This window comes from Nicotiana tabacum, chromosome 7 (assembly GCF_000715075.1).
Source record: "Nicotiana tabacum cultivar K326 chromosome 7, ASM71507v2, whole genome shotgun sequence".
Lineage (NCBI taxonomy): Eukaryota > Viridiplantae > Streptophyta > Magnoliopsida > Solanales > Solanaceae > Nicotiana > Nicotiana tabacum.
The window spans coordinates 137,121,743-137,149,609 of record NC_134086.1 but is presented as its reverse complement, the minus strand read 5'-3'; the positions used below and the strand labels follow the sequence as shown (position 1 = coordinate 137,149,609).

The 27,867-nt window shown below is 38.4% G+C and overlaps 1 protein-coding gene across 1 annotated transcript; it reads right to left on the bottom strand.

The window, feature by feature from the left end:
• Window positions 1-4,707: 4,707 nt before the first annotated feature.
• On the bottom strand, window positions 4,708-15,713 carry LOC107760980 (protein CANDIDATE G-PROTEIN COUPLED RECEPTOR 2-like). Its single transcript, XM_016579134.2, has 6 exons — window positions 15,306-15,713; window positions 14,135-14,326; window positions 6,098-6,251; window positions 5,908-6,010; window positions 5,085-5,166; window positions 4,708-4,925 (listed from the first exon to the last, which is right to left on the bottom strand). The coding sequence occupies exons 1-6, from the start codon at window positions 15,609-15,611 to the stop codon at window positions 4,848-4,850; spliced, it is 915 nt and encodes a 304-aa protein (XP_016434620.1). The 5' UTR covers window positions 15,612-15,713; the 3' UTR covers window positions 4,708-4,847.
• Window positions 15,714-27,867: the final 12,154 nt, after the last annotated feature.

The window sequence follows — 27,867 nt, the reverse complement described above, 5'->3', positions numbered from 1 at the left end:
ACTCAGTCATGATATTTTCCCACTGTTTTTACTATTCAGCCATTCTTTCTCAGTTTTCAAGACTTAAATGATATTTCAAATGATGTTTGGGCTGAAAATACTGTTTTACTATAGCCCGAGGGGCTTGTGATGATTTTTTGGACTGAGTAAGGCTGAGGGCCTATATTGTGAGGAACACTGATACTGATATGAGGCCGAGGGCCTGAGATACATATATACGCCACGAGGTGGCTTGATTGATATGAGGCCGAGGGCCTAGATTTGATTCCACGAGATGGATTGATATTGCGTTTGGGCCGTAAGGGGCCCCTCCCGGAGTCTGCACACCCCTAGTGAGCCGGGTACCCATTGTGATGTGAGATTGAGCCCGAGGGGCGAAAATTTGTTGATGTTGTGCCCGAGGGGCGAACTTCTATGTGTTTACTTTATCATAATTGTCTGCCAATTATCTGTTTATTTGTTGTAGAAGTGCTTTATTTTGCTTTTCATTGGTTTACTGCTTACAAATTACCTATTTAATTGCTTCATTATATAATACCTTGTGTATACATGTTTTCTTACTTTCAGTCATTATTTATCTTTATTACTCATTGGGTCGGAGTACTCACATTACTCCATGCACCTTGCGTGCAGATCCAGGTGCCCCAGAGGCCGAGTGAGAGCTTTTCAGTCGTTCAGCAATTGTCGGGGATTTCGAGGTAGCTGCATGGCGTCCGCAACCCTGATTTCTCTCTTCTATCTTATTGCTTTTCCGCATTCCTAGACTATCTATGTAATAGGTTGTTCAGACTTGTATTAGAGGTTCTAGACTTGTGACACCAGGTCAGTATGGGCTGTGTAATTCCTATGTATTGATGACTTCCGCATATCTATCTTGTTGTTTTAAACACTTATTATGATAATTGGTAATTAAACCGATTTAGCAAATGACTTATTTAAAATGAAAATGGGATGTGATTTATAATTGGTCTGGCTTGCCTAGTAATGTGATAGGCGCCATCACGACCGGTATTTGGGGTCGTGACATAAACCCTCCTGGTTTGCCTCCGTACAAGTTAGCTCTAAAAAAAATTGTCCAGTTATATTACCGCAAAATCTGAATCATTGTGAAGGGTTATGTAACGGCACACGATTAACATGTGGTGATTTCAAAACACATGTTATAAGTGCTAAAATTGCCACCAGTGATTTTATGGGTACACATGTATTTATTCCTAGAATACCACTGATATCGTCAAATGATGAAAAAGTCTACATTCCATTCAAAAGATTACAGTTTCCTATACGACTATGTTTTGCAATGACTATAAATAAAGCACAAGGTCAAACATTAGATTTTGTTGGTATATATTTACGTGCGCCTGTTTTTTCTTATGGTCAACTCTACATTGCATTATCGAGAGCTAAAAGTTCAGAGTGTGTCAGATTGTTGATTCGGCCACCTACATCAGATAATCATGATGACCATTCTATATATAATGTAGTTTACAATGAAGTTATTCAGAAAGCATTTTCATGAATTCAGTAACCTAATAGAAAAGTAACATGCTTATGACGTACAAAACAAAGATGTTAACTTAACTCTACACTACAGATTTTATGTAAACGAACGAGGGCATTTTGAAGTACGATACAAGTATTTACTATCTCCTCCTTTGTATTTTGTTTTGAATATTCATGAAATATTATGATTACTATCTGAGAATTCTCTCTTCCTTGACGGGATGCTGCTTCATTTCTTTACTTCCCTTAAGTGTTATTTTTGTCTGAGAGAAGCATATTGTATTAAAAGACTCTATTCTATAACATATTACTGAAATAGCCAATGTTGGGCTTATTCGACAACTCCATACTTTTTTAACTCCGGCTGTGTTTGAGTTATACTATAATACAGCCGGTCGCAAGCCACGTTAAAGGAGCAGGATTTATTGTCCATTAGATGTTATATAGTTCTCTAACTGCCTCATTTTCATTTCTTGATGATTTTATTCGTCTTGAATTTGTTCTTCTCCGTTATATAATAAAGTTGCATCTCTTATCCATCAAAGTCCTTTCTTGTTTAGTAGTAATAGCTTTACTACAAATTTCACTAATTGCTGCTATTGTTTTCTTTTGTGTCTTGTAGTGAAATAGTTGCATATACGACATTCTTAAGGGTGTACTTTTATTAGCAAACTAAACGGTACTGTAGGTGGAAGTATAGCACTGCTTATTTAAATGAGTCAGTCAATATAAATATTGAGTAACTGCAAAAAAAAATGGTAATCTGATACATGCTCTCTTTTAGTATTATTCAGTTGTAAGGTACCTTTTGTTGATGCTAAATGCCAGGTAAAAGTGTTGCCTTTTTATTACTTTATGCATCTTCTTGTAATTTTTGGTATTGCTGCCTAAAGATATACTTTCTGTTTGTATTGATGTGTTTCATTATAGATCCTTCTCCCTCTCCATTCAAACACAGCATCAAAGTAATAAGCTGCATTTTTGTAATGCACAGGTTTGGTCGAAACTGATCCTGAAGGAGTACTTGAGGGTTTTGCTGAAGTAATACGAGTGGTAAGGAGTTGAAAATGAGTAAATTTTCCAGTTATTGCTGGTAACTTTTCAGTGTGCTGGCCTGGGTGATGACTGGATGAAATTATTAAGAAGTGTAGCATATATTTGTAAGATCAGTTATTTTGTCAGTGACTGGTGGATGGTGATGCCTATGTCTCACACATACATAGGAAGCAGAATATCAGTGGCATATTGAACCGGCGTTCACATAAAAGTTAGTATTTTTCTACTATAGTAAACTATCAACCGTGAGAAGTGATAGTTCAAAAGGCAATTGCAAATGCAGCGCCTAACATTGGCGCCAAATTTCAGCAAAGGCTGAAAAACAGAAGGCTCTAATTGAGAAGACACTGTTGTTTTCGTCCATTCAAGACAAATATACACACACAAAAATTGTTCTTAAAGGTATTCTGATTGCATTAATGCACTTAGTAATATTATGAATTAAAATGTTTAACACTTTAAATTTCACGTATTTCATAAGTACATCAATAGCAAATCGATCGAGGATACAAGGTAGTTTTACAAACTGTCATTAAGCGTTTCTTTTTCAGGCATACCATTTAACTATTGTGGTAGATTTAATCGTTTGTTTCTTTTTCATGCTGCATAATTATATTGTCTTCATTATTTACCTTGATAATTTGTGTGTGCTTACATGCTAGAAAAGTAGAAATTGCTCTTGTATTTCTATCTATTGATCCTTGTAGAGTGAAATAGAACCAGAAAATCATTTAGTAGCTGACCGTCCTTTTTCTTAGCCATTGTAGGTTGTCTACCTGGAGTGACTACTTACTTTGAAGATAATGGGTTTTTGAATACAAGGATGACTTAAAATTGTGATTTTAACGAATAGGTAAAGTTGTATTTGTCTATTCAGGCAGCCGATACTTTGGCTTGATTCATTGAATGGATTAATGTTTCTCTATGCTTAAACCTTCAAACATCGAACACTTATTAGTGTCTAAGATAAGCGTTCTGATGCTTGCAGTTTTCACTATGAATGGGTTGGAAGTTTTTTTGGTTGAGTGAAGTTATACAATAAATTATTACAGTTCTTTCTAAAAACAGTATAATCTCCTTCGCTTACACAAGATGAATCTCTCGCATTATGTGCACCCGGTCGTGACTAATTGGTAACATGCAGAGAGAATTGAATATGATATTTACTTAATATAAACAGATTTTAATATGATGTTGAGGTAGTTTGGATGAAGTCTTAACTGCTCAAATTTACGTATAGGGTATCTAGAAGGGAATTGATAAGGGGGGATGTTCTGAGAAGTGGTGCTCCGCAAATTACTAAAGATAGAACATTAGATCGAAACTCAACTGATTATACGCAGCCAAGGCGTACCAAATTAGGTACTTATTGTTAGATCGGCTTTTGGGGACTTCTCAACCTAGATTAATTAAGCTTTCAAGGTAGTTGGTTTGTGTAACGGTTTTGACTGTCGTCATTGTTTTCTTCAAATGCTCAGGTAGCAAAGAAGATTTATCACTATTGATTCAAGAGAAAAAAGTATTGACAATACCAAAGGTGGTTATTCGAATCCGTTTTCCTGCACATTACAGACACATTGCCTTTAGATTTCATCTTCTGCAATTTTAAGGTGCTATTTCTTCTTTTAGGCTTCCATTGATTGTTCCATTGTATTTTCTTGTAAATGTGTTCTTCCTTGATATGAATGTTCAGGGAAACGACAAATTGGATGCAACCTTGCCATTTTCTGTGCTCTCAGGTTTACGCAGTGTTTATTAGTTGGCACGAACCTTCACAATTTTTATAATTTCTATTCTCTTCTTCTGTGAACTTCATGAATTCATCTTAGTAGACTGCTGAAAGTGGAGAAAAGAATATACGTTATCTTTGGTAACAACACTCGCAGAATGTTAGATTTAGTTGCTACTTCTGCTTCTTTTTTTTTCTACTTCTGCTATTTGTTTTGATAATTCCAATGGAGATTGAAAATGTTTGTCAATCTGTTACGTGAAGCTTCACTATAGCCGTTGGGCCCGGGCATCATCTCGCTAGTATCGATAAACAATGAACATCATTCTACGTAAGTGTTGGCATCATCACTTTAGGAACTTAATTCACGTGTGCATGTGTTATATCTTTTTGCTCTAGAATATTTGGCATAGAGCGAATAGAGGTAGAATCCTTGCGAAGTTATTTAACTTGAAGGAAAAGTAATTTTTGATTTTCTGAATTATCTAAAATGTTACTAATACATATTTACACATTTACAACATCAAATTCACCTCATTATTCAGAAGTACTTGCTGAATTACTCCCAATCGGCATCAAAGAAGCCAGCATCTTTCATTTCTGAGTAGTATACATTCTCCAGATGCAAGTCATCCTCCTGCACATATGATTTAGACAAAGCAGGAAAGCTTTTACAAATATCTCTCTGTAGAAAGAATTTGGATATATTTGTTTTCTTAAGAGTTCTGTTTGCGCTTTGCAGGTCAAGGACATAAAGATCGGAAACCAGCAAGGATGAATAATGAATTGATGATACCTGGAAAAAGTCCGCCAGAAAAGTAACATAAAGAAGAGGAAGGTATATGGCATGGTAAGAGATGACCGTGATATTGTACAACCTGTGATGCAAAATGAGGATCAACAAGTAAACTAAAAGTAGCTTAAGCATAAATCAATTTTGGGGTCGTTTGGTACAATGGTGGGATATCCCATAGGATTAGTTATCCCACCTTCTATATGGAATAACTAATCCCATCATTTTAGTGTAAAAGCTATTCCGAGATTAGCTAATACCCCAAACTAAACATGGAATAAAGTTAATCCCAATCTTTATCCCGGGATTATTTATCTTTATCCCATATACCAAACCACCCCCTAGTGGTTTTAACCAACTTCTGATTGCAAGATCGGTATCAATATAGCATGAAAAAAGATGCTGCAACTTGTTCAAGTTACGGCTGCTTCATGCATAAAACTGGGTTTATATCAGTTGAATATAACCGTTTGGATGAGACAGCAACGAGCCAAAATGGATTTTTCCACTTACACTTTTTTACAAAGACCTTTTTTCTGTTCTAAATCACACTTTTTGTCATACCCTTCCCGAGATACATTAAAGATGCAGCGAAGGAGCTTAAAAGCTACACCAGGTTTTTTTTATCTCTTTCCCCAGTTTAGCTGCACTTGTCAAATTGCATGTAATATCTCAACCTCTGAACTCATACTACATTGGTTCCAATATGATAACAATCCCCCTCAAATAATCTCTAGGAAAAATGAATGCCCTTTTAACCACACTAGAGAACAAAGAAACATCAAATGACAAAGATCATAATTTGAATTCACTAAAGATGGCATACCATGATCCAAATCCAGCCCCATGTGCTGCAAGTGCACATGCAAGCAAAGCAGTCGCATTTAAGCAAAACATGATGGAAATATAGTTCTGGAATGCAGGTCTTGCTGCAATGACAGAAAGATATAAATAGTAAGGACGCAATGATGTCAGCTCATAATAAACCCAACATAAATTCATAAGATGAAACTCACCTGGCAACTTTTCTCTCCATCTAGATCGATACATAAAAAAGATGAGGCCATATACTCCGGTTAGCAGCAGCTTGTGGACAACCCATAAGGCCCATTGCGAACCGTTGGTGCTAACATCAAACAACTGAATACCAAATCCAAATAGGTAGATCCCCTGGAAGAATGAATAGCACGCATCAATACCTCTAGTATAATATAATTCACAAAAAAGGGGCGTACTACTCTTAGCACGGATGAGGCACACAAGAAGCATCACAGAGATGCTGAATGCTGAATCCTTGATCCTCATAGGACATAAATACTAAACAACTCAAAAGCAGCTGAAATTAATTGGGAATTAGGTCATTCAAAAGCTCAAAGAGGATATAACCAGCAACATGACAAGCCACTGAAACTTCTAATTTTCAAACTCAATTTGTGCCAGATACCTCTTCTTTCCTTAAAAGAAAAGTGATGTTCGACATATTTATAATTAATATATAATAATAAGAAAGACTCCTTTTTATCAACTTAAGCTTTCATACGAGGTGCTCACACACTTTAGCATGTAGTGAAAGCAATAAAAATCCTGGTCTCAAATCTCGCCGCCACCAATCATAAAGAAAAATGCATCCACATGCTTGGCCAAAAAAAAAAAAAGGAATAAGGCTAGCTGTGTTAAGACATAATTACATGAATAAAAATTTCTCCTCTCAAAATTAGATGAGATGATCACACACTTTCAGCAAATACTAATGGTACCAAAAATGGAGATAGATACCTTTTTTTCTATTAGAGCCTTCGAGCACATTTTGTGCCAGGGTCTATTAATTCTTTTCAACTAAGTAACTAACTATTAATTCTTGCACATAAAATTCTCTGTTAAATAACAAGTAGTCTATCGCAAAGTGGATTTAGTCATCTTCACTACCGGGAACTTTTTGTGAGCTCCAAATATACACAAAATGTAAGAAGACTCTTTGAATGTGAAAACATAAGAGTTTTCATTCCTTCAAGCACTCCATGTAGTAAGTTCATTTTTTTAATCCCAAATCCACTAGAATTTAGGATCTAGAGAAATCCATCTTGCCCATTAATGGGTAAAGCTACGTAGAATTTTTTCAGAGAAGAGAAGAGTTTTACTTGCGCGCATTATAATCCACAACATTGCATCTGCTGACGAATATAGGTGCAAAGTTTGCAGATAACAACGTATATTATCATGCAAATAATAAGAAAGGATGAATACCTTTCTCGGATTTTTGGCTAAGATCAAGTGCAGGAAAGGATGAATATATGTTTCTTATTTATGGTTATTCTTATTTTCTCTAATATATACACCATCCTCAAATTGAATATCTTGCTTTGAAGTTTCATGGCATTTCCTGTTGCGGAAGCCAAATGTATATAGTGTGAATGAGTCACAACTACTATACCAAAAATTTTGGCAGCCACCAAATAATAAATAAGACAATAAAGCAACAATAAAAGGAACACCAGAATTTACGAGGTTCGGTCAATTTTGCCTACTTCCTCGGACACAACCAATATTTTATTCCACTCCAAAATACAAGTAAAATAATACTAAAGAGAGAAGATACAAATGTCTTGAGAAGATAAGAAGGCAAATGAGAGGTGTATTTAAATCCTAAACATTAGGTCTTCTTTTATAGGGTGAAATTCTCCCCCAAATTAAGTCCCCCGCCATCGGCGATAGTTTGCCATATTCAACAAATCTCCACCTTGGCAAAATTCCACATCTTCAATTTTCTCTCAGTAACAAATTTTGGTTGTGTCTTCATCTTCAATCTTCAGTGTTCAACAATGTTGATCAAATCCAAACAATGTTGAAATTTGACCGCAGTCACCACTTTTGTCAGCATATCAGCAGGATTCTCAGTAGTATGAATTTTCTTCACTGTGACTCCACCTTCTTCTATGATTTCTCGTACGAAATGATACCGAACATCAATGTACTTCGTCCTTGCATGATAAACTTGGTTCTTCGCTGAAAAAGAATAGCACTTTAACTATCATAAAAAATTGTGATACTTTTTTGTCCAATGTCAAGCTCTTTTAGCAACCCCTGAAGCCAAATTGCCTCCTTCACAGCCTCTGTAATAGCCATGTACTCTGCCTCTGTTATAGACAAAGCAACTGTTGACTGCAAAGTAAACTTTCAACTAACTGGTACCTTTACAAAAGTAAACACATAACCAGTAGTTGATCTTCGTTTGTCCAGATCACCCGCAAAATCTGAGTCACAATATCCAACTACAGATTGATTGCCTTCCTGCTCAAAAACTAACCCAACATCTACAGTATTATGAATATACCGTAGAATCCACTTCACAACTTGTTAATGCTCCTTTCTTGGATTATACATATATCTGCTAATAACTCCAACAGCCTGTGAAATGCCAGGTCTCGTACAGACCATTGCATACATCAAGCTACCAACAGCATTTGCGTATGGTACCTTTGACATATACTCTCGTTCAGCTTCATCTTTTGGCGACATAGTAGTACTTAGCTTAAAATGGGGAGCAAGTGGAGTACTAACTGGCTTAGTCTTCTCATCTATGCCAAGACGTTGTAGTACTCTTTTCAAATATTCTTTCTGAGATAAACAGAGTTTCTTTGAATGTCTATCTCTTATTATCTCCATGCCAAGAAATTTCTTTGCCTCACCCAGATCCTTCATCGCGAACTCCTTCTTCAGTTGAATCTTCAACTTATTAATTTCTTCCGAATTCTTGGAAGCTATCAACATATCATCAACATATAGGAGAAGATATACAAAGGAACCATCTTTAAGCTTGCGCAAATACACACAATAATCGTATTTGCTTCTCTTGTACCCTTGCCGCAACATAAACTTATCAAATCGTTAGTACCAATATCTAGAAGATTGTTTCAATTCGTACAACGATTTTTCAAGTTTGCACATCATATTTTCCTTTCCAACAACTTTGAATCCTTCTGGCTGAGTCATGTAGATTTCCTCCTCCAAGTTTCCATGTAAAAACGTAGTTTTTACATCCATCTGAACTAGTTCCAAATCCAACTGTGCTACCAAAGCCAACATAATTCTAATGGAAGAATGTTTTACAACTAGAGAAAACACTTCATTGTAATCAATTACCTCCTTTTGAGCATATCCTTTAGCCACCAATCTTGCTTTGAAGCGAACATCTTCTTGGTTAGGAAATCCTTCTTTCTTTGCAAATATCCATTTGCACCCAATTGCTTTCTTTCCCTTCGGGAGATTGGCCAATCTCCATGTATGATTCTGATGAAGGGATTGTATTTCATCATTCATGGCAATCCTCCACTTATCTTCTTCTGAACTTTGGACTGCGTCTTTATAAGTGGTAGGAACATCATCAGCTACAATTGAGGCGGCACAAGCAACCGTCTCTATAAGATGAACAGGTTTTGTTACTGTCCTTTTTGGCCTGCTAGTTGCAATTGATTCAAGTTGTTGTTGAGGTTCTTGAGTTGGAATCTCCTTCTCTACTGGCTCTTCTTCCAAAGGATAATCTTCATTTGTTTCCTCCTCTGCTTCTTGTGTAGAAAAAATAAATTTTCCCTCAAACTCCACCTGCTTAGAAGCACCCTCATTTTGTTTGGTATCTTATGTTACCTTATTTACCATAGCAGATTCATCAAAGGTAACATCCCTGCTGAATATTACTTTCTTTGTCATAGGACACCATAAGCGATATCCTTCGACTCCAGAAGTAATCCCCATAAAAATAGCCTTCTTTGCCCTTGGATCCAATTTTGACGTTGTCACATGATAATATGTAGTTGAGCCAAACACGTGCAAAGAGTCATAATCTACAGCAGGCTTTTCATACCATTTTTCAAATGGTGTCTTGCCATCAATAGCAGCAGATGGTAAGCGATTAATGAGGTGGCATACATATGTAATTGCCTCAGCCCAAAATTCTTTGTCCAAGCCAGCATTGGACAACATACACCGTACCTTCTCCAGCAAGGTCCGGTTCATACGTTCAGCCACTCCATTCAGTTGTGGTGTATGTCTGACAGTGAAGTGTCGAACGATGCCATCATTTTCACAGACCTTATTGAAATGATCATTTTTGTATTCACCTCCATTGTCTGTGCAAATACACTTGATCCTCATGCCTATTTGATTCTCTACCATCGTCTTCCATTTGAGAAAAATTACCAACACTTCATCTTTGCTCTTCATTGTATACACCCACACTCTTCGGGAAAAATCATCAACAAAGGTTACAAAATAGTGCTTCCCACCTAATGAAGGTGTTTTGGAAGGACCCCAAACATCAGAGTGTACATAATCCAAAATGCCCTTAGTATTATGGATCGTTGTACCAAATTTAACCCTTGTCGGTTTCCCTTTGACACAATGCTCGCAAAACTCCAAGTTGCAAACCTTTACTCCCTTTAACAATCCTTGATCTTATAGAGTTTTCAAGGATTTTTCTCCAGCATGTCCCAAGCGCATGTGTCATAGCCTGGTTGCTTCTGCCTCTTTTTCGTCACTGGATGTCACTGTCGTTGTCCCAATAACTGTACTACCGCGATAACGGTACATGTTATTGTTTTTCCGATTGGCCTTCATTACCACTAGTGCACCGGAACATACTCTCATCACTCCATTTTCTGCAATGATTTTGAACTCTTTTGATTCTAGGGCTCCCACAGAGATGAGATTCTTCTTCAAATCCGGTACATATCGAACATCTGTTAATGTTCTGATCATTCCATCATGGTTCCTTAATCATATTGAACTAATTCCATATGAGGTAAGAGGGTTGTTGTCCGCTGTGTGGATGACTCCATATTCTCCTTCTTGAAAATACACGAACCAGTCCCTGTTGGGACACATATGATAGCTACAAGACGAGTCCATCAACCATATGTCTGATGATGTTGATAACTCTGTTGTAACTAATGAGAAGTCTGAATCATCACAATCAGCTACATTTGAATCCATAATGGCATTTCCATTGTTATGTCTGGCCTTATTCTTCAACTTCGGACAGTCTTTCTTCCAGTGCCCCTTTGCTCGACAAAAGGCACATTTATCTTTGATGGGTCTACATCTTGACTTGGATCTTCCCTTCCTTGTCCTGTTTGATTTTGAGGACGACCCATCATAACCAGTGCTTCTCCTTCTCCGCCCTTCTATTTTTCTCCCTTTATTTGTTCATAGTTGTACAAAGCCGAACAAACTTCTCTAAGAGAAATTTCGTCATTTCCATGGAGTAGAGTAGTTTCAAGGTGCTCGTACTCATCAGGAAGTGACCCCAACAACATCAAGGTCAAGTCACCATCATCAAAAGTTGCATCCATATTTTGCAAATATGTGATCAACTTATTGAAACTAGTGATATGTACATTCATCGTGGTACCAGGAACATAGGTGAAGCGAAACAGTCTTTTCTTCATGTACAATTTATTTTGACTATTTTTCTTCAAAAATTTATCCTCCAGTGTTTTCCATAATTTACTTGCAGAAGTTTCCTTTGTGTATGGATATTTCTGCTCTCTAGCAAGGTAGGATCGAATGGTACCGCAAGCAACATGGTTGATAATTCTCCAATCTTCTCCAATAACATCTGGTCTTTTTTCTTCAATGGCAAGATCCAGCCCTTGTTGAAAAAGGACATCTAGAACCTCGCCTTGGCACATCCCAAAATGTCCTGACCCGTCAAAAATTTTATCGCAAATTTCGCATTTGACACAATTCTTGTCATAAGCGAAGATGCCAATGATGACGTATTGTTGAAACTTGATGTAGATTCTTCTTGTTTATTGTCTCCCGTCTTTGACACAAATATTATTTAATAGCTGAAGACACAAATCAAGATTATTTCCTTTCTGGTGTGGAAGATCAGACTAAGCTGCAACCACAGAGCATACTCAGACAGAACCTTGACTCAGTTACCAAGATAAATCTTTTTTGATGTGGAAGATCAGACTATGCTGCAACCACAGAGCATACTTAGACAGTACCTTGGCTCTGATACCAATTGTTGCGAAAGTCAAATGTATATAGTGTGAATGAGTCACAACTACTATACCAAAAATTTCGATAGCCACCAAATAATAAATAAGACAATAAAGCAACAATAAAAGGAACACCAGAATTTACGAGGTTTGGCCAATTTTGCCTACTTCCTCGGACACAACCAATATTTTATTCCACTCCAAAATACAAGTGAAATAATACTAAAGAGAGAAGATACAAATGTCTTAAGAAGATAAGAAGGCAGATGAGAGGTGTGTTTAAATCCTAAACATTAGGCCTTCTTTTATAGGGTGAAATTCTCCCCCAAATTAAGTCCCCCACCGATGTGGGATAGATTGTCATATTCAACATTTCCAACAAATGCATAAAGAACATGAAGGGGATGGCACTTTGGTCTTGGAAGCAGTTATGGAAGTCGAAGGTGCCCTATAAACTCAGTTGTTTCCTGTGGCTAGTCTCACATGATGCATGTCTCACTCAAACCAAACAGAGAAGAGGTTTAGATATTGATCGTAGATGTTTTTTTTTTGCAACAGTGCAGAGGAGAACAGCAACCATCTTTTTTTTACAATGCCCTGTGACAACGCATATTTGGGCCCTTTTTTCAACCTATTTAAATTTCATTTTGCAATGCCATTCAATGTGAAGGATATTCTGACAATCTTGGGGGTTGAAGGACTGAAGAAATCGGGGAGAAAAGTATGGGAAGCAGTGCCAAGTTGTGTGTGTTGGGTTATATGGAAGGAAAGAAATGCTAGATGCTTCGAAGGGAAAACAAAAATTGTTCCGACGATTAAATTCAAGTGCTTATGGCTTTTGGCTTTTGGCATTTTGGTGTAACTTACAAGTTGTTAAAGATGAACATAGCATATTAGGTTTCATAGATTCTCTACAGGATAGGAGCTTATTCTGGTGTAAACCTTCTTTCTGTTTTGTCCCTATATAGAAGGGTTTCGAACTTTGTAATTAACCAGGCACTAGCTTTGTGCCAGGATTCTAATTTTGTGCTATAATACACCACTTTACCTGTTAAAAAAATCATGAAGATAAATATAATGATATGCTTCTTATAATTTTCTCCTAGTCGCTTATTGCCTCTATATATACAATAATACCTTAAGCTAAATCTCGTATTTCATGATTGACTGAATTTTTTCTTTATCCTCTTTTGACTATCTTCGAATGTATATTGCATCTTGAACTCCCTATATCTTAGACTGTACATACATAATCAACTCCAGCACAACCCTATGCTGCAAGTTGACCATCCATCTTAACAAGGGGAATGGGAGATCCACAAGTTAGTCACTTACTTTAAGGATTAGAGCAGAAAATAAGTTGTATTATATAAGAAGTTCCACGATTTTCCTTCACTGAAGTGGAGATTTTCTAATACAGTCTAATAAAAACAGTTAGACATTCAATATTGAGCCATAGGATGTTATTTTCATCAAGCTTTTTAAATATTTAAGTAAATACTTTACAAGAGAGAAAGTATAGCTTTCAACTTCAATTTTACTGAAGAAAAACAAAAAAGAAGTGAAGGAAATAAAAAAGAAATTAACTTCTGAATTTCAAAGTTTAACAAATTAACAAATGAAAAACAAAGTTAAAATAAGGCGTTCAACTGAGAAGAGTATGCTTAAATAGATTACATATTTGTCAGCTGCTACTGTCAGTTTACCATGGTGCCTGTTTTTCTTAGACGAACATACTCTCGTTCATCGTTTTTTTCGTGGCCCCTCTTCCCTCTCCCTGCAATTTGCCTATATCCTCACACTGGACATATCAATTTCCGCATCCCCTCTTCCCTTTCCCTGCAACTTTTCTATTTTCCCACACTGGACACATACTTTTTCCTTATTACGTGATAAAAATTGAACCATCAAATTCTCTTTTTCTACTCCTTACATTATCCTAATAGAAATACCATAAAAGCCAATGAACTTAATATTAAGCCATTGCATGGACATGGTAACTGCAACAATAGGCAAGCAAAAGTTCAATGATTAAACGGAACAAGATCATACCTTGAGAAACATGTCTAGACCAACTGCAACTGCTGAGATAAGAAAGGTCTGTGTTAAAGCCTCACGTCCACTAGCATGGTTCCCTCGAAGTAGAAAGGCTATCAAGCTTACTTCAAGAAATAGCATGCCGGATGTTGTGAACAAGGAGAGGACACTCCACAGAAATTGTTTCGCTGGAGCACACTCCCACGCCTGTGGGAAAAGTAGGTTAAAGAAGAGAATGATAGACAGATAAATTAATTTAGCTTAACTACAGAAAGATCTTTAAGCGAATGCGTAACTACCACTACGCATCAGACACCCAAAAGCATCAATACAAAATCGAAAATGATAGATATTGTATTAAAATGGAGATTTCCTCTTCACAAGAACCAAAAGAACTCATGCTTTTAGCCATTTCTTGCCTTAGATAGAAATTTGAGAATGGAAAAAATAAGCTCTCTTACACGGTCAAGCCCATAAAGAGAAGCATATAATACATTAAGGACCAATAGTAACTCAAAAAGTTGTCATACTAAATATAAAAGGACATCATACATGGCACCAGCATCCAATCAGTTCTCATTTCTCATTTCTCAGGTTTTCTTTGGGATAATAATGTATAGAAATGCTTGCAAAACCATCTGTGGAACATGCTGGAAACAGAGATTGGACGATAACAGCCATCAATATGAAGTCTTTTGTAATAAAATAATTCTACATGACCCCATATGCAGAATTTACTAGTTTTCGTCTTGTTGTTTCTTCGTGTTTATCTTATTATTCCACAGGAAACACCACTATTAGAGTTGTATCTTTCCACGTTAAAGGAAGCAGGAACAGACATTCCGATAAAACAGGCCACAAAATAAGTGCATCAAAAAGCTGTAATACTATTCTATGACAATTAGCATAGCAAAAATGATCATTGGCACATTTCCGAAAGAACTAATCATGTGTTTGTGGACAATCATATTCCAATCATAGCCAGAAACAACTCACTAGACACTATTGTAGCTAGAAACACAGGGTTCCATTTTGTGATTGTTACTAGACTCAAGCTATTAAAAGCAATAACTTCAACATGTACAAACATTATTCCAGGAAGTACACTTCTCAAAACCAAAATTTAATAAGTTACATACTTAACAGATTAAATTGAGCAGACAAACCGCACAAAAGAAAAAGGTACCTGAAGAGAGGACCAGGCCAAATTGAAGAAGCTAACGAGCCAGAGAATGGCATAGAGAGCGGTGACTACATGCGATCTGCCATTGGAAACCTTCCAGAAGCTTCTCTTGGCTTGGGAAGCCAAGTATACAACAAACAGTGCTGAAGGCACTATCATCAATACATTATGCCATAAGCCGTGACACTCTACTAGCCAACCGTACAACCAACTACCGCCGCCTCCTGCTCCAACCACCGCTCCTGCGGAAGAAGACGGTGGTAGCTCCGCCACTATGGATTCCACAGATCTCATTTTTCCATCAATCATCAAAAAGCCCTAACCTTTAGCTAATCCGTGCGATTATCAGATGAGATAGAGGTCATGTTTAGGTAGAAATTATAATTGGACTCTTTCGATGCACCGTTTTAAAATAAAAAAGAAATTCCAATTCATCATGTGTATGTTATTGCCTAGTTGACTGCCACGTAAGCACTCATATGTCTGCCACTTCATAATTGAAATTATTAGTTACTATTGACAAAAGAATACAAATTTAAACTGCAATAATTTGCCTCAAACTCTAACTAACGAGAAAGTTTCTCCTCTTAAATTATTTTCTTGCTAAAAGAGGTTAGAAGATTATTCTTTCAAGAATACTGTTTTGGTGCTAACAACTTTATAGTTACGCTTTCATAGTCCTAAATTACTTCTCAATTTTCACTTATTGAGGTTGTTTGATTGGTTTGCGAAGTTAAATCAGAGATAAATAAACTCTAGATAATAAAAATGCATAGAAGTGCAATAAGCTGTATTTTAAAATATCAAAGTGATAAAGAATTTTATTTAAATTGTTAGTCAATAGAATTACATTGTTTCACGTTTCCAAAGCAAATACAGTCTAAGATTTTGCAGAAGAACTCTGTATTTAAAATCTTCTAAACAAAATATTCTGTCACAAAGTTTAGATCGACCGATTGTGCATTGTGCTATTCATGTTGAAAAATAAAAATATGCCACCCCAACCCAAAAAGGGGGAAAAACTATGAAGCATCTTTATTTGAAGAATGTATACGGTGGAAATTTGGGCTACTCGATTTCGTTCTTCAATAAAAAAGATGACATCATTTCGAGAGGTTAGGACACCGAGCTCGGGGCTGAGGTTCCTTTCCAGTATCGAGGTCGAGGTCAAGGTCGAGGACAAAATTATTTGCCGAGGTCGGAAGAAGGCATACCTCGAGATAATATCGTTATGATTCAGTAATAGAAAGAGCGAGATTCTCGCAACGGCCCGAAGATCACAGCGTAAATTCCGGAACGGATTTGTCTTTGGCGGTTAGACAGCTATCCAATAAGATTCCCTATTATAATTAGAAGTGTACCTTATTTAGGACTCTCCTGTTATATGAAGGTGAGCTCATTTATTTGTAACACACCATTCATTGACAAGAGAATATACATTGATCACTTTCTTCTTTACTGTTCATCAGAGTTGCCTTAATTTAATGTTCTTACTGACCTGCCTCGAGACTGTCATAGCTCGAGGTCGAGATTTGGCTTGCATACTGATTTGACTTGCTTTATTCTTCAATTTATATATTTAATTCCTTATTTATCAATTGGTATTGGACTAAATCACATATCCTTAAAATCACAATATAAGTTTAATTGTTACTCGAATTTTAGGGTAAACAATTTGGCGCCCACCGTGAGGCTAAGGATAATAGTGATTGTTTCAGTGCTGATTTTGATAACACACGTTATTTTCATATTTGTACTTGTCAAGAATTTTTGTTCTTAGGTTAAAACATGTCAAACTCACAAAACGCACCTGTGATGGCAATGACGGTCTTGGATTTCTCGGGGAAAACGACAACGTGGTTGTCCAAGAGCCGGGATTCCACCGGCTAATCTCGAGGAAGTAATGATCGTCGATATCAATTCGCACAATGCTTTGAATTGGATTTGGGTGCAGACCCCGAAGGGAGTGGGCGCAGGAAAGGCTGGTCTAGCGGCCAAGGAACACAAGGCGTAGGAGACGGGGGAGTTAGCCTCCAGGTAATATTCGAGATGCTACAGGCTCAGCATGCCGTTATTGCACATCTTCAGAGTCAACATAGAACTCTGAGTGTGGTCGAGCCAAAAATCACTCGCTATACCGAGCCAGTGCTGGAAAGGTCGAATGGTAACGGATCAGGGACTGATCCTATAATTATAAAAATGCTCAAGGAGCTCACCAAAAGAATTGAGTCAGGGGAAAAGAAAATTGAAGATAATGACAAAAAAGTTGAAACATACAACTCCCGAGTCGATCAGATACAGGGGGCACCCCCGATTTTAAAAGGTTTGGATTCAAAAAAGTTCGTGCAAAAGCTTTTTCCTCAGAGTGCGGCTCTGAAGCCCATTCTTAAGAAGTTCTTTATGCCGGATATACCAAAATACAACGGGACCACCGATCCTAATGAACATATCACTTCGTACACATGCGGGATAAAGGGAAATGACTTAGAAGACGACGAGATTGAGTCCGTTTTGTTGAAAACATTTGGGAATACTCTATCAAAGGGAGCGATGATTTGGTATCACAACTTGCCACCGAATTCCATTGACTCATTTTCCATATTAGCAGATTCTTTTGTGAATGCACCTTTCGGGGCCATAAAGGTCGCAACAAGAAAATCGGATGTTTTCAAGATAAGACAAAGGGATAATGAAATGTGGAGGGAGTTCGTATCCAGATTTCATATGGAACACATGGATTTACCACTTGTCACCGATGATTGGGCCGTTCAAGCTTTCACCCAGGGGTTGAATGAGCGGAGTTCGATAGCATCACGACAGTTGAAGCAAAATTTGGTCGAGTATCCAGCTGTAACTTAGGCAGATGTGCACAATCGATATCAATCGAAGATCAGGGTCGAGGACGATCAATTAGGAGCCCCTTCCGGTTCAGTACATCCAAATAAGTCGGCAGTTAAAAACCCCGAGGGACATTGATAGGGAGACAAGGTCAAACGGAGAACAATATCAGCCATATATCGCAGATCGAATAAACAGTGGCTTGGGGCGCAATCATTCTAGGAATGATCGAGGATGAAATTCTCGGGGACTTATAAGCAAAAGTGGTTTTTATAAGCATGCCGATCCCGTAGAGACTCCTCAGTTATCGGAGTATAACTTTAACGTCGATGCATCAGGCATTATCTCGGCAATCGGAAGGATCAAAGATACTAGGTGGCCCAGACCCATACAAACCGATCCTTCCCAAAGAAACCCTAATTTGATGTGCAAGTATCATGGCACGCATGGTCACAAGACCGAGGATTGCAGGCAATTGAGGGAGGAAGTGGCCCTTCTATTCAACGAGGGCCACCTTCGAGAGTTCCTTAGTGATCGAGCCAAGAATCATTTCAGAAACCAAGATGCCAACAGGAAAAATGAACGGGAAGAACCACAACATATCATTCATATGATCGTCGGCGAGGTCGATATTCCACAAGGGCCCATATTCAGACGCACTAAGGTATCAATTACTAGGGAAAAGCGGACACGGGATTACGTGCCCGATGGCTCCTTATCATTCAACAATCAAGAAGTAGGAGGCATTTCTCAACCACACAATGACGCTCTAGTAATTTCTATCTTATTAAATAAAGTTCAAGTTAAGTGTCTTTTAGTGGATCCAGGTAGTTTGGCAAATATCATTCGATCGAGGGTCGTAGAGCAATTCGGCCTATAAGATCAAATTGTGCCCGTAGCTCGGGTCTTAAATGGCTTCAACATGGCCAGTGAAACAACTAAAGGTGAGATCACCCTGCTAGTGAACATGTTCGGAAGCATTCAAGATACCAAGTTTCACATGATCGAGGGCGACATGAGGTACAATGCCCTACTCGAGAGGCCTTGGATCCACAACATGAGGGCAGTTCCTTCGACTCTTCACCGAATGATGAAATCCCCAATGTCGAACGGCGTGAAAACAGTGTACGGGGAACAACATGCTGCAAAGAAAATATTTTCAGTTGACGAGGTAATATCGGTATCGACGTTATCAACCTCAGAAAGGTCGAGCATCAAAGGCAAACAGGAAACCAAATAGCAATTACAGCCACTAACCTCGACCGAATCAGGAAAGCAGGAGATAGAAGAAGATGATGAGGATTTTCTGACCCCTCGAACCTTTATTGTACCTGAAGACTCCGATGCCACCAAATCAACAGTCGAGGAGATGGAATAGGTTATTAGATCGAGTATCTGCCCGAGTGAAAGGTATATCTGGGAACGGGGTTAACCCCCAAACTCAAGAAAAAGCTTATTCAATTTCTTATTGATAAAATGGATTGTTTTGCTTGGTCCCATTTAGACATGATAGGGATCCCACCAGAGATGAAAACACATTGGCTAAGCCTTGACCCCAAGTTCAAACTGGTGAAACAAAAGAAAAGGCCCCAGTCTGAGGTAAGCATACATTCATAAAGGATGAGGTAACTAAACTTCTCAAAATAGGTCCATTCAGGAGGTAAAATACCTCGAATGGTTAGCCAATGTAGTCGTAGTCCCTAAAAAGGGAACAAACTTAGAATGTGTGTAGATTACAAGGATTTGAACAAGGCATGCCCTAAAGACTCTTTTTCACTACCTAACATCGATCGTATGATCGATGCGATGACTGGCCATGAGATCCTTACCTTTCCCGGCACCTATTCCGGGTACAATCAAATTCAGATAAACCCGGAAGACCAGGAGAAGACCTCATTTATTACCAAATATGGAACTTATTATTATAATGTAATGCCCTTTGGCTAAAAAATGCAGGAGCTACTTACCAATGCCTAGTAAATAAGATGTTCGAAGAGAAAATAGGTTAGTCAATGGAAGTTTATATTAATGACATGCTAGTTAAGTCCCTGTGAGCAGATGACCATTTGGCCCATTTGCAGGAAACGTTCGAGATTTTGAGGAAATATAACATGAAACTCAACCTTGAGAAATATGCTTTCGGGGTCAGCTCGGGCAAGTTCCTAGGCTTCATGGTGTCAAATCGGGGGATCAAAATCAACCCCGATAAAATCAAGGCCATCGAAGACATCACCGTCGTGGACATCATAAAAATCGTGTAGAGGCTAACTGGGTGGATAGCTGCTTTAGGCCAATTTGTCTCGAGGTCATCGGATCGAAGTCACAGATTTTACTCTCTACTCAAGAAGAAGAATGATTTCACCTGGACCCCGGAGTGTCAACAAGCATTGGAGGAATTAAAACGATACCTATCGAGCCCACCACTGCTTCAAACCCCAAAGGCAGATGTGAAACTCTACTTATACTTGGCGGTATCGAAAATCACGGTAAGAGGTGTCCTAGTTCGAGAAAACCAAGGTACGCAATTTTCCGTTTACTATGTAAGTCGAACCTTAGGGGAAGCAGAAACTAGATATCCACACTTAGAGAAATTAGCGCTTGCACTAATAAGCACTTCTAGAAAGTTTAAACCATACGTTCAATGTCACCCCATATGTGTGTTAACCACTTACCCACTTCGTAATATTTTGCACAAACCCGAACTTTCGGGTCAATTGGCCAAATAGGTCGTCGAACCCAATGGGTACAATATCGAGTATCAACCCCAAACGACCATCAAGTCTCAAATTTTAGCGGACTTCGTGGTCGATTTCATGCCAACCCTCGTACCCGAAGTTAAAAAGGAACACTTTTTAAAATCGGACACATCATCGGGGGTATGGACCTTTTTCACAGACGGTGTTTCTAATGTGAAAGGGTCTGGGCTAGGCATTTGTTTTGAAGCCACCCATAGGTAGCTTGCACCGATTTAGGAATTAATGAACTCCTAAATGAATCAAGAAGACGTCCTCCCTTACTAAACGCACATTCGGATGCCACACTTGAAACCGAAACAACTAATACATCACGAGCCATCTCCGCAAGAATAGAAAATCTAGCCGAGTTCAATTTCCACCAGATAAGAACATCAAATTCTTTAGTGTCATCCTTAATTTCTTCACCTAAATATTTATCTAACTCTGTTCTAGTATCAATACCTCCACTCTCACTTTTATATTTTTTTATATCTTGCATGAGTGATTCTAAAAGTCCTATATTTTGGGTGCTTACTTGACTGCTAGAAAGCCCGAAAGTCGAAATGTCCAATGAAGAACAATCTGAAGATGAAGAAAGCACGATACCTTTTGAGTTGGACTTTACATACTCACTAAATAATGAAGTCATGACTTCGTCACTTCATCTTGTATAGTTGCTCCCGGATCTACGTTAAACATCTTTATAAGTGCATAGCCAACTGATTCGAGCTTGTAACAATACATGAGACAAAAATTACCTTGTTCATTTTCCCCGGATCACCCCAATACTTATCAAACTTTTCTTTCATCTTCTTTGCCATTTCACTTAAAACTATATCTTCATTTGTTATCAATTGCTTCAAATAAACAGCAACTACGCAGATTTCAAGAAAATGAATATTCGATGTAACATAACATGATCCAGATAGCTTCAAAGTAAGAAGATAGAAGATTTCAAGAAACTTTATAATTTTTTTTACATTCTCCCAATCACTACTCAAAAGTTCACACGTAGGAATTCCAACTTCATTATAAGAATGCTTAAGATAATGTCTCAGGCCAATTTCATTAGAAGTATAATGTGAAAATGCACTTTCAAATTCAATAGCCCTTTGCAACATCAAGTAGGTGGAATTCCACCTAGTTGGATCATCCAAGCATAAAAAAATTTATAATTGAGTTGTTCATCATCAAAACATTCTTGAAACCTCTTCAACCTCGCAGGACACTGCCTAACATATCTTACTGCATGTCTAACACGTTCAATAGACACTGAAGATTCTTTTAAACCATCCTGGATCACAAGATTCATGATGTGAGCCATACATCTCACGTGAAGGTGAGTACCATTCATCAAATTAGTTCCTATTTTTGTTAATTGCATAGACAATTCTTTTACTGCCACATCATTTGAGTTTGCATTATCAACTGTGACAGTGAAGATCTTATTTATCCCCCACTGACGTAAGCACCTACCAATACCATTTGTCATATCTTCGCCTTTATGACTAACAATAGGACACAAATTAATTATTCTCTTATGCATATTCCATTCACGATCAATCCAATAGGTAGTGATATACATGTAATTGATTCTTTGTATACAAGTCTAGGTATCCGTAATAATACATACTCTTTGTTTCATTTCTATAAAAGACCTCTTTAATTTTTGCTTTTCTTCATTAAAAAGATCAAAACAATCCCTAGTTACAGTACTACGGGAAGGGATCCGAAAATAAGATTGTGCCACTTTCATAAAGTCTCTAAAACCTTCTTTCTCAACTAAACTTAAAGGAAGCTCATCAACTATTACCATACAACCTAACGCCTTCTTATACTCTTCTTGACCAAATTTCTAAGTAACAACAACTACGTCACCCTGACCCCCCTCCCCGGAACAGATTGAAAGCCTAAATTTGATTATTTTTTATCAACAATAGCAGGGCGTTTAGGACACTTATTCATATGAGTAAGAAGTATCGACGTACCGTCTTTGGTCTTAAAACAATACTCAATAATGAAATAGTCACATTTTGCTTTTGTACTCCCTCCAGAAGTAATAATTTCTATAAAATGATCCCACATAACATACCTTTTTTTCTTTGTTTTGGTTATATTTGACTCCATTGTTTTAGCATGACTTATTGCATTTGAATTAGAAGCCCCACTTTCACCCATCACCTTAACACTTTCTATATTTTCAGTCATGCTATGAGTCACTGCAACAAGAAAAGAAAAGGAATTAACAGATATTTATACAGGTACTGTAAAAGTCGTCTCAATACATGAGTTTTGTGAACTTTAAAACATCCTACAGATTACTGTTGATTTTAAATTTTGTATACTGAGAAGTTTCTGATTCTTCACAAAACTTGTGTTTATGTTTCAAAACATATGAGTTCCTGTTTATGTATACTGAGAAGTTTCTCAATACTTTGAGATGCTCTTTGATTTTAAAGACATCAACAAGAAAAGAAACTTACCATCTGCTGCTCTGGCTATAGTGAGAGGGAGAGGCGAGACGGCAAGATAGAGAGGCGAGTCAGCGAGAGGGAGACGACGAGTCGACGAGACCGCGAGAGGGAGATGGCGAGTCGACAGATCGCGAGAGGGAGACGACGAGTCTGCTGCTCTGGGCTCTGGCCTCTGGTTGGTGGCTGCTGGTTAAAATTTAGGCGTTAGGGTTTCTAATTCTAAATGTCTAATAGTAACAGAGATAGAGTGCTGAAAGTGGAAGAAGGGTTTTTGATTATTTAATATATATGTATATGGATAAAAATAAATTTTATATATACATATATATTATATTCTATACGGGTTAACAGATTATCCGTTAAGAAAATTGAATAATCCGCCCCCAAATCGATAAGTCGTTAATAAAAAAAAATTTAATTTGTTCCCCATCTGTTAAACCGATAACCCGATACCAATAAGCCATTAAGCCACTTTTACGGTTCGGTTTTCAGTTTCGATTCGGTTTTGAACACCCCTAATATTATCCCTGCGACTGTCGTCCAATTATCGAGATTTGTGGTCGATGAGGGTCATGCCGAGATAAACTCTTCAAGCTTGACCTGGGATTGGAAGAATAAATATATTGAATATCTAAAGAATGGAAAGCTCCCATCGGACCCTAAAGATTCGAGGGCCCTACGAACCAAAGCTGCCCGATTCACATTGGATGAAGATGGAACATTATACAGAAGGACGTTCAATGGACCATTGGCGGTATGTTTAGTGTCACGACCCTAAACCAAAACCCGGTCGCGATGGAGCCTTTCGTGAAGACAAGGCCAGCCGACACAAACCCCCAATATACATTAACAAATATAATAATTCATAATTTAGTCATTAATAATGATAAATCCCAAAAATAGTGTGAAAATATATCAACTTCAGAAACAAACACAACCCGATATCAGGGTGTCACCAGTCATGAGCATCTAAACATGTGTCTAAGAGTCTGAAAGAATTTATACAGTCTATTATAGAACTAGAAATATAAAGTAAGATAGGAGGGAGAAACATTGGGTTGCGAACACCGAGCAACTACCTAGTGGACTCTGAGTAGCCTACTGGGAGCAATCAACTCTCACTAGTGGGACCCGAAGCTCCTGAATCCGCACACAAGGTGCAGGGAGTAATTTGAGTATGCCAACTCAGTGAGTAATAAAAGTAAATGAAGATTGCGATAAGAAAACACGTAAAACACAGCAAAATGCTACAAAGAGGCAGTGTAAAACCAATACAATGCAATAAAATAGTGAAATCTTATAAAAACACCTTAATTCCGTATAAGCTTCTTTAAAACACCTTTTTAACAATTAAACAAGTAAATGAAAATCAGCAAGAAAAGATAAACATATAAAATCAGCCCCTCGGGCACAATACCAACAGAAATCAGCCCTCGAGCAATATCATGGAACAACTTTAGCCCCTCGGGCTATATCGCATATCTCACTGGGTATCCGCGCTCACTGGAGGTGTACAGACTCCGGGAGGGATCCCTTACGGTCCAAGCGCAATATCAAGTCATCTCGTGGCATAATCAAATAGGCTTTCGGCCTCATATCAAGCCACCTTGTGGCGTACAACTCAGGCCCTCGACCTCATAATCATAATCAGTACAACACTATTGCGGTGTGCAGCCCGATCCCATAATAATCCTCACAATACAGGCCCTCGTCCCTACTTAGTCAAAAATCTCTAAAAGCCACTCGGGCACAGTAAAACATGATGCCCAGCCCAAAATATCATTTAAAGTGTTAAAACAGAGTAAACATGGATGAGTTATGAAAACAGTAGGATATATCATGACTGGGTACGGATATAAAATCAAAATAGTGAGGAAATAGTAGTAAAAATTCCCTAAGGGTCCAAAACAGTTGGCACAAGGCCCAAATATGGCATTCAGCCCAAAACATGATGATAGCAAACAGTATTCAATCAAATAAGCGGTAAAACAATCATTCGAGATGGACTAAGTCACAATCCCCAACGGTGCACGACCCCACGCTCGTCATCTAGCGTGTGCATCACCTCAACATAACACAACGATGTGTAATCCGGGGTTTCATACCCTTAGGATAATATTTACAATAATTACTCACCTCTACCCGGTCCGAACTCTAGCTCGTGATGCCTTTGCCCCTCGAATCGGCCTCTGGATGCTCCAAATCAAGCCAAAAATCAGTACATAACCATCAAAATATGCTAAGGGAACAAAGCTCACTCAAAAGTAATCAAAACACCATGCAAATCCCGAAATTAACCAAACCCAACCCCTTAGGCGCACGTCTCGGAATTCAATAAATTTATATCAATAGACTTCTTATCTCCCCACGAGTTCATACATATCAAAAGTACTAAAATCCGACCACAAATGACCCCTCAAGCCCTTGCTCAAATGTCTCAAATCACAAGCCTTAACTTTTCCAATTTTTAACCCTTAATTTTTATTAATTTTCAAGTCAAATCAGTGAAATAACACCATAGAAACGAGTTTAGGGTCCAAAATCCTTACCTCAATAAAATCCCTCTTCAAATAGCTCCCTCAAGCTCAAACTCGTATGAAAATGATGAAGAAATAGCTCAAAATCGCGAAGGAAATCTTTTATACCTTCTGGCCCAAGTTTTTCGCACCTGCGGTCCATTTCTCGCTCCTGCGCAACCGCTTCTGTGTCCCAAGCACCGCTTCTAAGGTCACCACTTAAGTCACCTTCCGCACCTGCAACCCTACATCCGCATTTGCGGGCCCGCAGGTGCGGTTCACCTCCCGCATCTACAGTTTCACTCAGCTATGCCTTTGGCCACATCTGCGGCTCCAAACTCGCTTCTGTGAGACCGCACCTGCGGTCCCCTAGCACAAGATGCGGTTATGACAGCAATGGGAAAAACTTCAGCTGCCAAAACCCAACTCAAATCTTCTGCCAACCATCCGAAATCACCCCGAGGCCTCTAGGACCTCAACCAAAAGCACAAACCAGTCATATACCACTATCTAAACTTATACCAATCTTCAAAACACCTCAAACAACATCGAATCAACCAAATCACATCAAATTCAAGCCTAAGGTTCCAAAATCTTCCGAATTCCGTTTTTGATCAAAAAGTCTATCAAACCACGTCCGAATGACCTGAAATTTTGCACATATATCCCAAATAACATAACGGAACTACTGCAACTCCCAAAATTCCATTCTGACCCCTATATCAAAATCTCACCTATCAACCGGAAAATGCCAAAATACCAATTTCGCCAATTCAAGCTAAACCCACTATGGACCTCTAAAACATGTTCTGATCATACTCCTAAGTCCCAAATCATCTCCCGGAGCTATCAAATCCATCAAAATTTACATTCAAGCCCTTTTTTCACACAAGTCAACATCCGGTTGACTTTTCCAACTTAAGCTTACTCAAAAGAGACTAAGTGTCTCAAACCTTACTAAGACCTTTACGAACCCGAGCCAACCAACCCGATAACACATAATACCGCTGAACAAGACAATAAGAAGTAGAAATGGGAGAAATGGAGTGCTAACTCATGAAATGACCGGCCGGGTCGTTACATCCTCCCCCTCTTAAACAAGCATTCGTCCTCAAACGAGTCAAGAAACATACTTGAAGCCTCAAACAGGTGAATATCTGCTCCGCATCTCCCGCTCGGTCTCCCAGGTAGCCTTCTCCATGGGTCGACCTCTCCACTGCACTTTCACTGAAACTATATCCTTTGACCTCAACTTTCGAACCTGATGCTCCAAAATAGCCACTAGCTTCACATCATAAGTCAAATCATCATCCAACTGGACCGTGCTGAAGTCCAAAATATGAGACGGATCCCCAATATACTTCCGGAGCATAAAACATGAAATACCGGATGCACACTCGACAAGCTGGGTGGCAAAGCGAGCTCATAAGCCACCTCCTTAATCCTCTGAAGTACCTAAAAAGGCCCAATGAACCGAGGACTCAATTTACCCTTCTTCCCAAATCTCATAAAACCCTTCATGGGTGAAACCTTCAACAGAACCTTGTCACCAACCATGTAGGACACATCCCGAACCTTCCTGTCAGCATAACTCTTTTGTCTTGACTGTGCTGTACGAAGCCTCTCCTGAATCACCTTTACCTTGTCTAAAGCATCCTACACCAAGTCTATACCCAATAGCCTAGCCTCACCCGACTTAAACCAACCAACTGGAGATCTACACCGCCTCTCATACAAAGCCTCATATGGAGCCATCTAAATACTCGACTAGTAGCCATTGTTATAAGCAAACTCTACGAGCGATAGAAACTAATCTCATGACCCTCCGAAATCGATGACACAAGCACGCAACATGTCCTCCAATATCTGAATAGTGCGCTCGGACTCCCCGTCCGACTGAGGGTAAAAAGTTGTGCTCAACTCAACCTAAGTACCCAACTCTCGTTGCACAGACCTCCAAAATTGTGAAGTAAACTGAGTGCCCCTTTCTGAAATGATAGAA

What these genes read in the sequence shown, in the direction of transcription:
- LOC107760980 (XM_016579134.2), bottom strand. Translation starts at nt 15,611, where the DNA reads ATGATTGATGGAAAAATGAGATCTGTGGAATCCATAGTGGCGGAGCTA. An exon ending in ATGGAGAGAAAAGTTGCCAG is followed by an intron (nt 6,011 to 6,097) that starts GTGAGTTTCATC and finishes CTGTCATTGCAG; the next exon opens with CAAGACCTGCATTCCAGAAC. An exon ending in GGGGCTGGATTTGGATCATG is followed by an intron (nt 5,167 to 5,907) that starts GTATGCCATCTT and finishes TTTGCATCACAG; the next exon opens with GTTGTACAATATCACGGTCA.